At 42.0% G+C, this 16119-nt stretch overlaps 1 protein-coding gene across 1 annotated transcript in view; it reads left to right on the top strand.

Moving 5' to 3' along the window:
- The window catches only part of LOC109972002 (nucleosome-remodeling factor subunit BPTF), a 47212-nt gene that overhangs the window by 1986 nt on the left and 29107 nt on the right, over positions 1-16119 (top strand). The window contains exons 2-12 of the mRNA XM_020620584.1: positions 1994-2816; positions 6537-6588; positions 6820-6988; positions 9842-10090; positions 10795-10974; positions 11923-12111; positions 12454-12629; positions 12935-13114; positions 13418-13599; positions 13865-13996; positions 14917-15046. Coding sequence (XP_020476240.1) covers positions 1994-2816; positions 6537-6588; positions 6820-6988; positions 9842-10090; positions 10795-10974; positions 11923-12111; positions 12454-12629; positions 12935-13114; positions 13418-13599; positions 13865-13996; positions 14917-15046 — 2462 coding nt within the window. The remainder of the gene's footprint in view (positions 1-1993; positions 2817-6536; positions 6589-6819; positions 6989-9841; positions 10091-10794; positions 10975-11922; positions 12112-12453; positions 12630-12934; positions 13115-13417; positions 13600-13864; positions 13997-14916; positions 15047-16119) is intronic.

Here is a 16119-nt window from a genome sequence, read left to right as displayed (position 1 = left end):
TTTTTCTTTTGAAAAAAAAAAAAAATGTATGAAAAAAAAACCCCCACGTGAATGTAGATTTGATTCCCTGATGTGTTTGCCTCACAACACTTAACAAAAGTCGTTTAGGCAAAGTTAAAATTTATCTGGTTCTGGGATTTCTCTCTCTCTCACACACACACACACACACACATACACACACCTCAACTTCCAATAGCCAGGTTGTCTGCTGTTTCAATTGCAATTTTCCTGGCCCATTCCGATTTTCTTTTTTTAATTAGTCTGATGTGCCCATTCTGATATTCCTTCTTTCTAAGTACTTTAACTGACAGCATACACAGACATTTGTATAACCTTTATTTAATGAAAAAATAAGTTGTAATAAAAATAAACTGTATTAAAGTTTACATTTCTGTCTTTATCCCATTTATTTTAATACAACCCTCCACCTAAAAATGAAGTGCACCATTTGTACTTCTCCAAATATAAACAGGTGCAACAGGTAGTAGAAACAGAAGAATGTCTGTTCTGTCAGTCCTGCTGGTCACACAGTTTTTTTTTAAGTGTGTGTAGTTTGTAGTTGCTGTGTTTTACCCCGGGGTGGATACACTCTACATATACATGCATTTCATGTGTATCCAGAAATCCCCTCATTGTGTACTGTTTGTCAGAGACGTGGTGTTTCTGTAGCCTCCTCTGTGTGCTGCTTGTACACCAAGTGTTTCCAGTGCGCAAGTAAACGGTACAGATTCGGACACGAGCCTCGCTGGAGGTGCAGGTGAGAAGCTACGCGCCTCACACGCAGTGCTTCTGGTCTGTGCCACTGCATGTGCGACATGGATTGTCGTGCCTCTAAAATTGATTGGCACAAAATCAGAAGTCCCAGAGTGATCGTCCATCATACTACAGCCACATCACCACCACTTTGACATAGAGTCACTCTCTTTGATACCACCAACTCCTTTTACACCCTCTGACACTGCTACCACAGGGTTAATCCCTGGCCATCGCCATCTAGTCCTACTGCTGGAACCCCATTGCTTTCTGTTCAGACATCACTGCTGAGCCACAGACTCATAGTAGACCTAACATAAATACATTTACTAGCACAGTAAATAAATTTCCACTTTCTCAGCGGTTAAGGCAATACTTAAACTGAAGGTGGTGGTAATGTGGATATAGTGGTGTAGTTTCATAGGATTTGTCTTCTTATGAAAAGTTAATACAACAACCTAGACTCTGCTGGACAGTAATGTTACATGATTAGTGACATCGAGAAGTGCTCACAAGAAGGCCAGAAGAACACAGCACTATCTGCAACATATAATACTAAGTTTATAATGAGTGAATAGTATATGAAGAGTACACCAATACTACAGTGATTATAGACATGTTTCTTCATCCCTTGTGCGGTATTTGGAAGAGATTGGTTGTCCTATTCCAACATTAAATTGTTATTGCATCTTTTTTTTTTTTTTTAATTTGAGGAGGATTTGGAGTTTTGAGCTCCCCGGGTGCACAAGTCTGGGGCCATCCCCAAGTGCTACCAGACAAGCTGAAAGAGGGAATCTACCCAGATTGTACTGAGTCTGCACAGGGGTATCCTCTCAGTCCCTGTATTATTGCAGGCAGTGTATGATGGCAAATTCACAGAGCACACTCCAGTGAGACATCAAATAATGCTAATACACGTGGTTGCACTAAGGGTAATCCTACGGGTAGATGGTAAAGCTCATTCTGTTTTGGTATAATGTTTGCATATCATGAAAATGCACAAAAGTAACAGGGATCATTTTATTCTGCAGACATGTTAGTTTTCTTTTCATACTGTACACCTGTACTTTGAACAATTGGTTACTATGTGTTACCTCTGCATTTATTGTAGAGAGTAGATAGGCAGCACACAATACTTGCAGTGGGTAATATACACATCATCTTTTAATTTGTTTGTTTGTTTATGTGCATCCTTTCTCCCCCTCACCTCTCTTGGCTCATTTCCTCTCACTGCTCGCAGGCCGGAGGAGAAGCCGGGCAATGCGACCGCAGTCTCCCATCATTGAGGCGAAGGACGTTCCTCCCTTGGAGCTTCCCAAGGGCTCTGAGGACCTCTTGATTCCTACCTCACACCTCCTAAATGTGTCTGCCGTCTATGAGGTTCTCCGCAACTTTGGCTCAGTGCTGCGACTCTCCCCATTCCGCTTCGAGGATTTCTGTGCAGCACTGGCCAGCCAGGAGCAGTGCACACTTCTGGCAGAGACCCACATCTCCCTGCTCAAAGCTATTCTCAGAGAGGAGGACACTTCCAACACCACATTCGGTCCCGCTGACGTGAAGGACTCTGTTAACTCCACTCTGTATTTTGTGGATGGTATGACTTGGCCGGAGGTGGTGCGGGCGTACTGTGAGAGTGACCCAGAGTACCGGCACATTTTGCCTTTCCAGGAAGGTGAGGATTACCCATATGAACCACTGGAGAGCAAAATCAAAGTCCTTCAGTTTTTGGTGGACCAGTTCCTGGCAACCAACATTGCCCGGGAGGAGCTTATGTCAGAAGGAGTGGTTGCCTACGACGACCATTGCAGGGTGTGCCATCGTCTTGGTGACCTGCTGTGCTGTGAGACATGTTCAGCTGTTTACCATCTGGAGTGTGTGAAGCCACCATTGCAGGAGGTGCCAGAGGATGAGTGGCAATGTGAAGTGTGTGTGGCACACAAGGTACCCGGGGTGGCAGACTGCATCCCAGAAGTGCAGAAGAGCAGACCATTTATTCGTCAGCTGCCCATCGGCTATGACCGACACCAGCGCAAATTCTGGTTCCTTAACCGCCGCGTTGTTGTGTAAGTTCATGATAATTCCTTTATGTTCCAAAGTTATTGCTTAGGATTCAACATTAGATGTGTGAGACTGTCTTGCACTTTGATGATATGGCATTTTTAGGATTTTAAAGTTAATAGTCATAATTAAATTTGAAAATATAACATTTGATTAGGATTAACTGTGTGAAGCAAGTGTATATAATAATTATATTAAGCTTGTTCTTGTTTTTTGTAGCATCCTTGCAAAAAAAAGAAGTAGTATAGTTACAGTACACTACCATTTCTTACAGCTTTCCAGATTTTATGTTGTGGTTTTTAGGGTAATTAGCAGAAGCAGTTTATTCATTCAAACTTGAGTGAATGTCACAAACCATCACCACAGATCAAGAAATGGCCACTAATCCCACAACTTACTTTCTACACATTCCTGCACTGTTTGTTTCTGTCTATGCAGCTGATGTTCCACGTTAATGGTTGGTATAGGTTTACGTTGAAGATTGGCAGTTGTGAGATTTGATGATCTTCTTGAGATGCACTATACAATTACAGGGTCTGTGAAGCTCTTTGTATGGATGGATTTATACTTGCTCTAGCCTCTTTGCTAAGCCATGGCATTAATATGACCCATTTAATGTAGGAGACCTGCACTTTACTGAACATGTGTTTAACCTGAATTTGACCCCCCTCTATTCAAAAGACACTGTTATCAAGGGAAGCACCAGCATACTTTACACATTATTGTTTAACCCCAGAACTGGTCATAAATTGTAAATGTATAAGTGTTGGTGGCATTGCATTAAATTCCCATCCCTGGTAATTAGAGCCAAGTGTCCATCTTGAGTTCAACCCAGGTCTGGAGACAGATAATGAAGCCAAGTGGAATGACCTGTCAGGGCTCCCGGCCGCGAGCAAATTTATTTAAGGTGTCACCAAATTTTTTTTCTCAAAGGTCTCACTTGGGTGTGAGTGCAAAATAAATGGGTTGTGCATGAACGATTGCTCTAACTATAGAAATGATGGACAGATGTAGCAATCTCTGCTGTAACTCTCATTGCAGCGTTTATCTGCAGGTCTGTCACTCGTCCATTTCATGAAACAGAGACTTCTTATCTGTCAAATGTGTCGATCCACAGTGACTCATTGCTGGACCCCTTTTTAATGCTTTGAGTCAATTTGGTGCACTTGAAGTGTAATCGCCACAGACAGCTGCTTAAATCAGGTAGATCACCTGTTAGCCTATTTATGTGTTGGAAACGTTTTACTTGAATCTCATGTGACAAATAAGGCTCCTGGTGTCACTGTGAACTGTCTGGTTTAACTTCCCCCATCCTTTGTAGCAAGACAGGGAAATTAATACCATGAATAAATCCATACATAGGTCATATTTCTGTCCAGTACATTTCTGCTGTCAGTCAGCCAGGTGAAGACCATCCTGTCCTCCTGCTGACAGACAGCTGTTCTGACCAGAGAAGCGGTTGGGAGGTCGGAGTCGGTGTCAAACACTTAAGTCCTGCATAAGTACCACTCACGTCTGGTGAAGCCCCAGTTTGAAGTTAGTCAAGTAGTAGGTTACTAGTAGTCAAATCTGGCACTGGTGCCACCATCTGAGGAGCTTGGTGGCACATTTCTCTGTGCTATGGATAATGACAATAAAGATTCTTGACTCTTGACTTGGCAGTAAACTAGTTCCATATGTTGTGAATCAAACTAGGATCCAGCTGCAGACCTTGGAAACAAGGTACAGGATTGTATATATTGTTAGCCGAGAGAGAGTGTGGATACCCAAACCGAGCCCAATGGGACCTGTCGGTACCTAAGGGTTTGGCCTGGGTTTGGACAGAAATTTTGCTTAGGTCTGGGTCAGGTGCGGACACAAAGGTCAGATTTTAAACTAGACGGCTGGAGCACTCAAATGTCTGTTTCATTTAACGATACAAAGTCAGCTGCGTCAGGCTCAGGTAGAGTTCTGACAGAAATGTGCAGCCCGATTCAGGCTCTAAGGTGAGATGAACGTGCCCAGGCTTGGTTTCTCGCATATGTAGTAAGTACAGATGTGCATGTTGGTATGACCTGCTGTTTAATAAACCAAAAATAACTACATTCCTCCATAGGATAACATAACCTGACTGTCAGCAATATTGGTCCCATATGTTAGCAAGTGATGTTGGTACTGAGCAGTCACTTGTGTACGTGCTGGGTCAGCACCAGCAGAAGGCTTTCTGCATAGTCCATAAAGGGCCATGGATCACCTTCCCAAAATAAGAGTTAAGAGATTTAGGTAGCCCGAGGTTTGTCATCACTGCACTTCACTTTCTCTCTCTGCTTCATCCTGCTTCCCAAATTGGATGCCAGCAGGTGCAGCATTACTGATTTCACCTTCCGTAAGGCCGTGTGTGCTTACAAGCAGCATGCACAGGAAAAATGTTTGTGGTGCTGGATGTGGCTGCAGTGAGCGTGCACAGAGTTAAGGTGTGTGCACACATGTGCCTCTAGTGAAGACCCGGAAGGATGCTGAATAGACACGACTGTTACAGGGCCTTAGGCTTCATAGTCCCCAGGCATGGAGCATGCTGAGCAGAAAGCTGTCAGGTATTTCACTCTGTAGCTGCTGCTACATAAACTCCTGTGTCCTAGTGAAGTATTTATTCTTGTGGCGGGCCTTGCAGAAACTGTGTCTGCCTTTTAAACATAACTATTCACCTGCTGTATTTTACAGGTACACCTGGACAGTTTCCATCAGGGCCGCTTTTCCTCCCATATTTTTAAGTCTCAGTGTTTTGAGTAATTTTGAATAGTGTTAACTGGGGCATTAAGTATTTCAGTGTCACTGTTTATCAGTAGTGAAACTGTATTGTGTTGTTGGTTCAACTTGAATATCAGTTTGGAGACTAGTTCTCAGGGCTGTTTTTATTGGATTGCATTCAACTGTACATGTGTTAAGTGCTTGTGACAAGAAAAAGGCAGAGATGTAAATGGACTAATATTTCTAGGAAGGTCCCCTTTTTGATAATCAAGCAGGCTCACCATAGTATTATCATTTTTTAAGCTACATTATGTAACTTTTTTCCACAATATTTCTGTTGTAGAAGTCTGTTCAAAAACTTGTCTTAATGTGGAGAGGTGCTGTCGAAGCCTCCTCTGACCCAGACTCACTGAACATCACTGGCAGCAGTGCAGAGATATTAGCTTCTAAAAGGTTTTGAGCAGGATTGACTTCTCTAACCAATCAGAGATTTTCAGTTATTTCTGCTTATTGTGTTGCATTCTCATTCCTTGTCATCTCATAATGACAAATATCTGAAGAGCTGGACAGCGTGGCGGAGCGTGGCAGATTGTAGTAGAGCAGAGTGGAGCAGGGAGAGGGAGCGCTGGGCGGAGCAGAGTGGATTGGTTTGGAGTTTCATGCCAGTGCTGCCTTAAGTTACATGTTTGTAGCTTTAATGGATGGATCTTCTTGGCAAATTGGTAGTCTCACATCTGGAATGCAAAAATATGACATGTTCAGATTTAGGCAAATCATTTTCATCAGCAGCCCCTGATAAGTGTGAGTGCATCTAATGAGAAGGCAACCAGCAAAGACACAGCATTAAAGCACATGCACCACAGCAGCTCACAGAAAGCAAGCATATGTAGAACATATATCATCAAGATTTATGGTTGTCCTTTTCCTACCCCTTCCTGTTGTGTCTGATTATTTTTACCTTTTCCCTCCTCCTCTCAATTCCTTTGCCTCCCTTACAGTGAGGAGGATGGCGAGCAGGGGGACAAAGCCATCTGGTACTACAGCACCAAGGTAAATGGGACTCACCTTTTTCTCCAACTCCCACCATTAAATTACACAATTCTTTTCTCTTTCTTGTTATTCTATTTTTTGTTCCTTGCTCATGGTATATGTGTCACAATCTGGCTCTTTCTTTGAATCAGCAAAGGGGGGGGTCGTCAGTCGGCACACTGCAGCTGTCATAAGATTGAGCTAATATTGTGTTGCAATTATTGAACTCTTCCTAAACTCTGGTTTTCCCAGGTCCAGCTAGCTGAGCTAATAGATTGCTTGGATAAGGAGTACTGGGAGGCCGACCTCTTTGCAGCTCTTGAAGAGATAAGGGACGAGGTGCACACACACATGGACATCACTGAGGACCTAACCAACAAGGCCCGTGGCAGTAATAAGTGTTACCTCACTGCCGCCAATGGTAAAAAGCTCTTAATAATTATTTTTCCTTATAATAAATGTGTTTTCAGAAAATCTGAGATGTGTTGTCTCACTGTGTTTAATCTTGGCTCATAGTGGAAGAAGGATCTCGCTAAGCCCCAAGTATTTTTTTCTTCTCGTTCTCTTGCTCTCTCTCCCCCCGCCTTCACTCCCCCGCCTGCTTTCTCCCCAGTGCTCATGAATGCCACCCAGTCATAGATGGCTGGGCCATAGGAATCAACCCAGCTATTTGGTAATCTTACTCTGGTCCCAGTCTGGCCAGCGTCCAGCGCTTTAGCTCTCCTTCTGTCCCTCGTCCCTTCCTTTTTGTCTGTGAGGTGTTCACCCAGTACATGTTTATGGTTTTTTGGCTTGCCGTGTTTGTAAAGATGATTCACTGATCTGTGAGCACATCATGTTTTCAGTGTCCTGTGCCGTGGAAGTTCATAACAGTGAAAGGAAACAGCACTACTACGGCGCTGATGTATGTGGTGTTAACTTTTGATACAACAGCTTGAATAGAAACCTGTAGAAAATGCTAACAAGCATATGCTATGCACAGATAAGTTAAAATTGAACCTCTCTTCACCCTCGCTAAGTAGATAGAAACATTTATGCCACTTGAAAAAACAAATACAGCTCTTGTCAGTGTTTTTCAAAGTGACACCAGCAGCTTCATCTCAGTGCTTCCACTGTGTTTTTTTCTTGCACAGTATGAACTAGCTGAGCAACAATTAAATAGAGTAAGAATATTCACTGTAGCACACTTAATATTGAGTATACATCCATTATTAATTGGTTAGTAATTTGGAAAAAGCACTTAATGCCCAGAGAATATATCCCCTCATTACTTTCCAAGTTGTGGTTTCTATATTTGGCAGCTTTTCTTATCCATACGACTGCATTAAAATCCTCAGACACTAAAAAAAGGATAATGAATGAAATAGCAAAACCACCATAATGGGGAAAGCAGATAAAGGTTTTTAAATTAATTTCCAGCTATGTTTAAGCTCTTTTTATACACTTTATGACTGTTGTCTATAAAATGTGTTGTTTCCTTGGTGTTAAGAATTTAATTGATCTCCAGTTTGTATAGTTGCACAGTTGTACAGTCCAGTTATTTGGCCGCCTGTAATCACATTTTAAAGGATTTGACACCAATGTGCCAATACTTGCCCAGGTCCTCACCATGTTCAGCCATGTTGCATTAGACACAAACCAGGCCAAAAGTGAGAAAGCGGTTGTGTTCACGGGTTATTTTATAATGTCGTTCACACACTCATTAATTGGACGTGCAAACCGTGATCACAGATGAGCTGACGTTCATTACCATGGTCACAGGTGTGCTTCCTTTAATTGCATTGAGGTTATATTTTGTGGCCCATAGTTTGTGTACTCTAGCCAGTTTGTTTTTAATTATACATAAGATTAAATACCTTCATTTCACGCTTCAGCTTAGAAGTAATGCAGTTATTGTAAGATGGTACAGTTTGAATCATTTAACATTTAAGGGAAATCACACAGAGTTGTGTACAGTTTTGCTGTAAACCATATATTAACATATTATAGACTTCGCCATTAAAACAAAGCAAGGGGTGGGGGTGTGTTGTTTGCTATACTAATGAGATTATAAAATGCAATTAAGGAAGTGCAGCTGGAGGAACAGATGTGTTCAGAGCTTATTAGACACCAAAACACTGCACAGTGCTTCTTAATACTCACACACAGGATTTAATAACTCTGGAATGCTTTCATAGCAGCAACCATTTTATCTCTGTGACAATCTCAAGGTAAACGGCTGAAACACCACGTGCATGTACTATGTGATTGGCAGTGCAGTGCTTTTGCTGAATAATCGTAAGTCGCTGGATATACTTTCGTGCAGGGAAAATGTCTCTGTGAATCCAGCCTAAATCAGTGTTGTTTAAACAAAGGAAAAATTATAATATAGTTTAGAGAACAAGCTGGTGATTCTTGATTTGTGTGTCAATAAATGAAGGTTGATTCAACCGGGTGTACCTTTTGGAGAATGTGCTGTTGAAATGTGTTGTGTTATACTGATAGGTGTCCCTGTTATTCTGTCTGTTTATATCAGTGAAGCTACGCTCAATATTAATTTCACACATATACTGACATAGAGACTGATGTGCTTAGAACAAAGGCTTTGCACCACTCAGACACAAACAGCTTTATTTGCCTAGGTAACACAAGACCGATTTGAATTATTTACATTTTTTGGTCTATTTTATTTGTGGTGTCCTGTCACATCCTCTGTGGTAAACTGCAGTTTGCCATCAATTTCCTCTTTTGTTATACAAATTGCCTGTGCTAGTGTAGTTGCCATCGATGACTTGTACTGTTCCACCGTGTATCAGTAACCCAACGAGCCTACCCGTCAATATCACTGTCGCTGCTGCATATGCTGGCGTGTGCGATCAAATGAAAACACACAATGATATGATGATGGTCTTTAACCACACACTGGAATCTAACTTTATTGTGTTTTACAGCAGGTTACAATTTGAGTTGCTCCCTGTCAACAAGCATGTATATTTTTTTAAACATTTAAAATGCAGATTAGCTGTAAAGCATATAAACACTTTGTTGCTGCCACTGTTTATGAAGTCTAACACACAGAAGTTAGTTGGAAGATGATTCTTTCCCTTCTAGTTTTGGGTGTATATTCAAAAATATCAATCATGTCATAAGTGTGTAGGTTTTTCCCATGCTGTGTCACTGATCACTTCCCTGAGCGTGATTATCATGACTTTTGTCTGGCACGTCATAGGCTCTTCAGCTGTTTTGACTTGCAACTATCATGTATATGTTTATGATCTCTTCTTCTTCCATCTAGAGGAAATCCTGGAGCGGCTGCGGGCTAAGAGGGAGGAGGAGCTGGAGGAGGTGAAAAGACGGGCTGCTGAGGAGGCCCAGAAAGCACGGCTGGAGAAGGAGAAGAAGGAGCCGGCAGAGGAGGAGGATGAAGAGGACAAGCTGAAGGACATGGGACAGCAGGAGGGCACGGTCAAAGATATGACAAAGGAGGAAGAGGAGTCAAAAGAGGAGGCCACAGAGGAGAAAAAGGATGGGGTCAAAGATGCAGGTAATTATGCTTATATTTCACAAAGGATAACAAAAATGTGTAACTCGCAGTCATGATGAAAAAAAGCATAAAACACAATAGCATTAAACCTGAAAAGCTGCTTTCCTGACTCAGTACCTCTGCTCTGTTGTGATTTGGAGCCTTGGAAAACAAAGACGCAGTTAACACAGTGGTGTAATTAGATATTGATTTAAGAATCAGTTTTGCCGTTATTTGGCTCTGCTGTAGTTACACGTTTGGCACTCACAAAGCACATACTGTATGTTAATTTCTGTCTCTTGCTGCATATGTATGTACTATCCAGTGTAATAAAGATGCTCCTATACAGAGTAATTAGACATTTATTGCATGTACAGCAGTAGAAAGCAGGAACATCTTGGTTTAAGAGGTGAGAGTAAATTTTACGAGTTGGGTAAAAGGCACCTAATTGGTCTTAAGAGTGTAATGAATAGAAATGTTTATAAGTCATCCCTTCAATGCATGTTGGTGTTAAGCTTTAGAAGCAAATGTATAACCCGAGAAGTTAAAACGTTTTAAAGGTTATACGTGCAGCTTTGGTAACAGTGTCTAAAATTAATTGATGGTGGATGTTATATAATATTATGGCCATGTTTGTCACCACCAATCACCACTACTCATATCTATTGTCTCCAAAGTCTTTATACTTTATCAACTAATATCCACAATATTTACATCACCTGTAGTCGCTGAAGCTCCACCCCCTGGCCAAGAAGGCTGTAGTGGCAGTAACCTCTCAGACAGACCTGTGCTTCAAGTAACCTCTGTTCCACCACAAACCAACAGTGCAAGCTCTGACCTGGCCACTGAGGCTCCAAAGCCCCAAGAGGCTCAGCCAGAGGCATTTCTGTCTAACAACAGAGAAGGTATACAAGGACATTTCAGGGTGAAGTTACCCTGGCTTAGGTGTCTTTTGGGGATCTGCATTACTGCCTCAGTCCACAACTTCACAGGAATGTGTGATGAATTTCATGCTCCTAACATCACCTGTGACTTGTGTGTTCTGCCACATACCCCCAGTGCGTTGGTGCCCCTCTTGTCCATTTCCCAGCCTACCTCTTTTTGCATGTGGCCCTCTTCTCATCTGCTGGCTTTTGTGTTCAGTCATCCACTTTTTATTTCTTGAATTGTGGCTTCAGCCTTGGAACACTTCTCAGCCTTTCTGCACTTCAACTCTTTAATATCTCATGCTCTCCTTTTCTCCAAAGAGCCGAGAAGCTGATTGCATCAATTGATTTGAAGTCCGTTGAGGACAGCACAGATGGCATTGCTTGGTGCAGTACTACTTACAGAAAGTTTTTCTTGGGCTGCTTGCTTGTAATCGGCACCTATGATTTGGTAGCTTTCTGTTTGAAGCTTCTCCATTTGTTGTGGCTAGTGTGGTCGTGTGTGCACCAGCTCTGGTAAAGAGATTGCCTAGAGTGGTTACTCATTTCTTCCAGTTTTCACTTGAACTGGTTATTTGGTGCATGCATTAGGCATGATTTGTCAGTAGAGGGAGCCACAGGCTTAGCTTTTTTTAGAACTATCATAGGAAAGATTGTCTTCACTAAAACTAAGCGTATAGTTATGCCAACCCTGAGAATTATTGGTCAGTGTTGACACCTTTTATGTTACAATTTGTATTGGTTTTTCTAGTTCAGTAATATCATCGGCACTAACACCTGCATCTTGCTGGGTAAAACTAACATCGGCACTAACACCTGCATCTTGCTGACTGATGATGACCCATGACAGCAAGAACAGCACAATTGAGGCATGCTAGCCTTGTTTATCTATCAATCAATACTGTTTGTGATTTTCTGTCTGTGTAGCAGAAAACCAATCATCAGATTCTGTCCCTGTCAGTGGAGATGGCATCCCCAGCTTGAGCCAACCTTCCCAGCCCAGTGAAGAGAACAGCAACAGCAGCATGGGAGCTGGGGTCTCTCTCAGGGGCCCTGAACCCCCAGACCTGGCTGACAAGTCCTCTCAGTCATCCCTGGCGAGCCTCGAAGACACAGGTCTGATGAAAAAGAATATCATAATTACACCATGTTTTGCTGGAATATTCTATAGCAGTTTATTAGACTTTGTGCTAACCATAGAGCTGTAAAATGATGCCAGAAAAAGTTTTGGATAGCTCTATTATCTTATTAGTCACCTTCACATTGTACATCCCAGTTCATAATCCTTAAAACAGACTATTATATTTTATGCAGTAGTTTTCTTCCTATGAGAAAGACAGTAAAACATGTGATATGTAGTATGATATGAAATCACAGTTATTCTTGGAATAAACTCTGCACATCGTGTCACCTTAGTTCAAGCTTCTTGTATCTTTGAACATGGCATTGCATCTCCAGGGGACAGTAAAGATTCGGCCAATGGTGAGACAGCAGGTCTCAGCAGTAAGAAGTCTTCTGCAACTCGAATGGTAACCCGGCTGAGGAACCCAGACAGCAAACTGAGCCAGCTGAAGAACCAGCAGGTGGCAGCTGCTGTTCATGAAGCCAACAAGGGCTTCAAGGAGGGCAAAGAGGTGATAAACATGGGTGAAATTGATTCTGTTCCTTCGGGCAATGTATGAAAAATGTGTGCACAGTGTCTAACATGTGCATTGACCTCATTGTATGTATTAAGATAAGGGATGCTTCTGACTCCACAACGTCATTCCTAGTGAGTTTGCCATAGGGCAACAGTTAGAAGCATGACTGAAAAGCCGACGAGCAATAACAAGAAATCTATAGCTCATTTCAACTGTCAGTAATGAAAACACCTTTATTATTCTGAGCAAATAGTTTTGATGTCTTGGTTGAATTTTTTTTTTTTTGCTTACCTCTATAGGTACTAGTAGTAAATGCACAAGGTGACATCACCCGTGTAAGCACGCGCAGCAGTAAGGAGGTGGTGATGAAAGGGACCCTTAGCCAGTACTTCAAGCTCGGCCAGGAGGGCAAGTACCGCGTCTACCATAACCAGTACAGCTCCAATGCCTTGGCCCTCAACAAGCACCAGCACAGAGAGGTGAGTATGCAACTGCTTGTTGTTTTTGCCAATTGAATGTTCTTAAAAATTAATTATAACATTAATTATAGTTCTTCTCTTCATCATTGCAAGGGTTTCTTCCATTTTTACAAAGACATATAAGGCAGATGGACTGAAGATCAGAAATTGTCTGCGCGTGGGGCTGTCTGTGTTAACTGCCAATTATTAGAGTGGACCAATTATTAGCCAAATATTGAATGGGGCAGTTAACAGAGATGTGTTCCTGGTTTTTCAGATGCTTATGCTCATTTTCTAAAATCCACTTAATCTGTCTTTCGTTAGGATCATGACAAGAGGCGGCATCTCTCCCATAAGTTTTGTATGACAACAGCAGGAGAATTTAAGTGGAATGGTTCTATTTATGGCTCTAAGGTTTTGACCATCTCCACACTGAGACTCACCATCATCCAGCTGGAGAACAATGTTCCAGCGCCCTTCATGCACCCTAACTGGGCCTCACACAGGTATAGAACTTACGAATTACAGCTCTGATACTGTATCTTGTTATTTGAACCCCATAAAAATGTTCAGTGGGTGTTGGTTTTAGTGTTTTTGTTTCCATTCAGAGAATCTGTCACCTTATGTGTAGAAATGAAAGCAAGACCAGAACTGTGGTATTTTTACTCGGAGTAGAAGCTCACCATGACCAGACTAAACACCTAAAACCAAATGTAGCCTACATGTGAAAGTATGCAGAGAAAGTGGTTAATGTCTCTGTTTGCTTTGTAGGGCCAATTGGATCAAAGCGGTTCATATGTGCAGTAAGGCCAGAGAGTTTGCACTGGCTCTGGCCATCCTGGAGTGTGCCATCAAACCTGTGGCTATGCTGCCTGTCTGGAAGGACTCACTGGGCCATACCAGGTGCACACACATCATATAATTGCTAAGTCTGTGCTTTTATACACTTATATATTTTTGCAGTCACATATAATGAAATAAATTGTATATCAATAATCCCTCCACTAGTTCAGTATAAATGAAAAGATTCAAATAGCTCAAAACCCTAGTCCTATCCCAAATGAGCATTCAGTGGATGTACATACGGGACGTGTGGTTAGTTTAACAGGCAGAGGTGATCATAACCAGATCAGATCAAAAGGCCCACCCTGGCTGTGAGGCATAATATTTAGACTGCAAGTCCACTACCAGTACCACCCACCTCTGCCTCTACTACTGCTTCAGCACCACAACGCCCCCTTAAAAGAAGCAATTGTCCAAGATTTCACCAGGTCGGGTCAGATCCAGTGTGTGTGGATGCATGTAACTGAGCCGTGAGCATCAAAGGAAGAGAGAGAGTAAGCTCTACAAGTTGCACTTCAGAAAGAGGAAAAGAGTTTGTGTGTGTTTCATGGAACTGTTCCAAGAATAACTGCCAACATCTCATCTTTAATCAGCGTTTTAGACTCGCTCAGTAACTTTCTCAGTTACGCTCGAGAAAATTAATTGCTAATGTTGCTAGGGTACGATACACAAGGTATATTTCTGAGTGTTCCGTGGCGCTAAATAGATAAACTTAAGGGTTGAAAGGGTGTGAATGGTTGTTGTGAATTGAATTTCACGCTGTAGGTTTTTCCAAGTACACAAATCAGAACGTTGCCATTGAAGCTCACTATGAACAGATTTGACGAACTGCCAGAAGACACTCTTTTGCTAAAGCACAGCTGGAAGTATTCACCAGTGCAATATAACTGATTTTCAGTTTGAAGAGCTGTAGACTATGCTGTATGACAATGATAACTGACAATAGCTGCAGGACAGTTTATGACAATAAACATTTTCAGGTTAAATCGCATGACGTCCATGGAGCGTGAGGAGAAAGAGAAAGTGAAAAAGAGGGAGAAGAAGCTGGAGGATGAAGAGACAATGCAACAGGCCACTTGGGTCAAGTACACCTTCCCAATTAAACACCAGGTAGGTCACATGTTCACAGATTTTGGCTTTTCATTGGATTAAGTAAACCAGGATGATCTTCTGGTCATAAGCGGTGCAGACTGCTCAGAGGCATACACTCAGTATTGTGCTCCATCCTCTCTGCAAGCCCTGACTGAAATGACTGACAGGAGTGTTGAGTTTATAAGATAGCTGGATCAGACGTTTTTAGTTTGTATTGGTTAATGTTGATTCATGTTGTTAGTACCTACACAACATGAATCACACATTGATAATGAGATGAAAGTAATAATATTTCAGTTTAGTCTGCCTCTAGGTTGAGACATTAATGACTGGAAAACTGAGTCATTGCACCGGGAAACACTGTGTGTACTGTACATGCATGAGTGACCATCAGTGGCTCTTTGGTGCATCGACTGCATTTACATGCACTTAAGTAACCAGGTTGCAGTCAGCTTTCTCGAGTAAGCTGATTTCTTAACTGCCATGTAAACGGGAAACTCTGTTTCTATAATTGGGGTAGGGGATTAGGGAGACCTGATTTCCCCCCAAGAACGCCGTTTTCTCTGCCATGTATACTCATAACCAGGTTTCTAATCAGCTTCTTACAGGAACACATATATAGAAGACAAGCTCCAAGGTCACTTGTATGCATGTGACTGGAGAAAAACTGGAAGTTGTCACCGATGTAAACGGACGATTATCAAAGTGGCGAGCAGCAGCAAGATGAATGCCAATGGAAGCTCCAACCAGCCACTTGTTGGATGAATGTTTCATTTGTTTTTAATTTCACAAATAATGGGGCAGCTAATGTTGTGATTTGCAGGTGAAGCTAAAGAGACCAAAGATTACCTCGTTATACCTAAGAGCTCATGTATCCTGGGGTTTTTGAGTAACCTGATTACTGCCATGCATGTAAATGCGTTATCTGGTTTCTGTCATTAAGTTGAGCTCTGCTGTGAGTCATTTCCCTCAGCATTTAGAGATCAGTGTCTGAATAACCTCTAAACCTTTAATCTCTCTTTATATCTTTGGTCTCTTCTTTCCCACCACTTTTCTTTTGTCTCTTGCAACTCACTTTTCTCCTTTTGAAC

This window comes from Monopterus albus, unplaced genomic scaffold (assembly GCF_001952655.1).
Source record: "Monopterus albus unplaced genomic scaffold, M_albus_1.0 scaffold242.1, whole genome shotgun sequence".
In the NCBI taxonomy this organism is placed as follows: Eukaryota; Metazoa; Chordata; class Actinopteri; order Synbranchiformes; family Synbranchidae; genus Monopterus; species Monopterus albus.
Note: the sequence above shows the minus strand (reverse complement) of the source record. Positions and strands in the feature narration are given on the sequence as shown.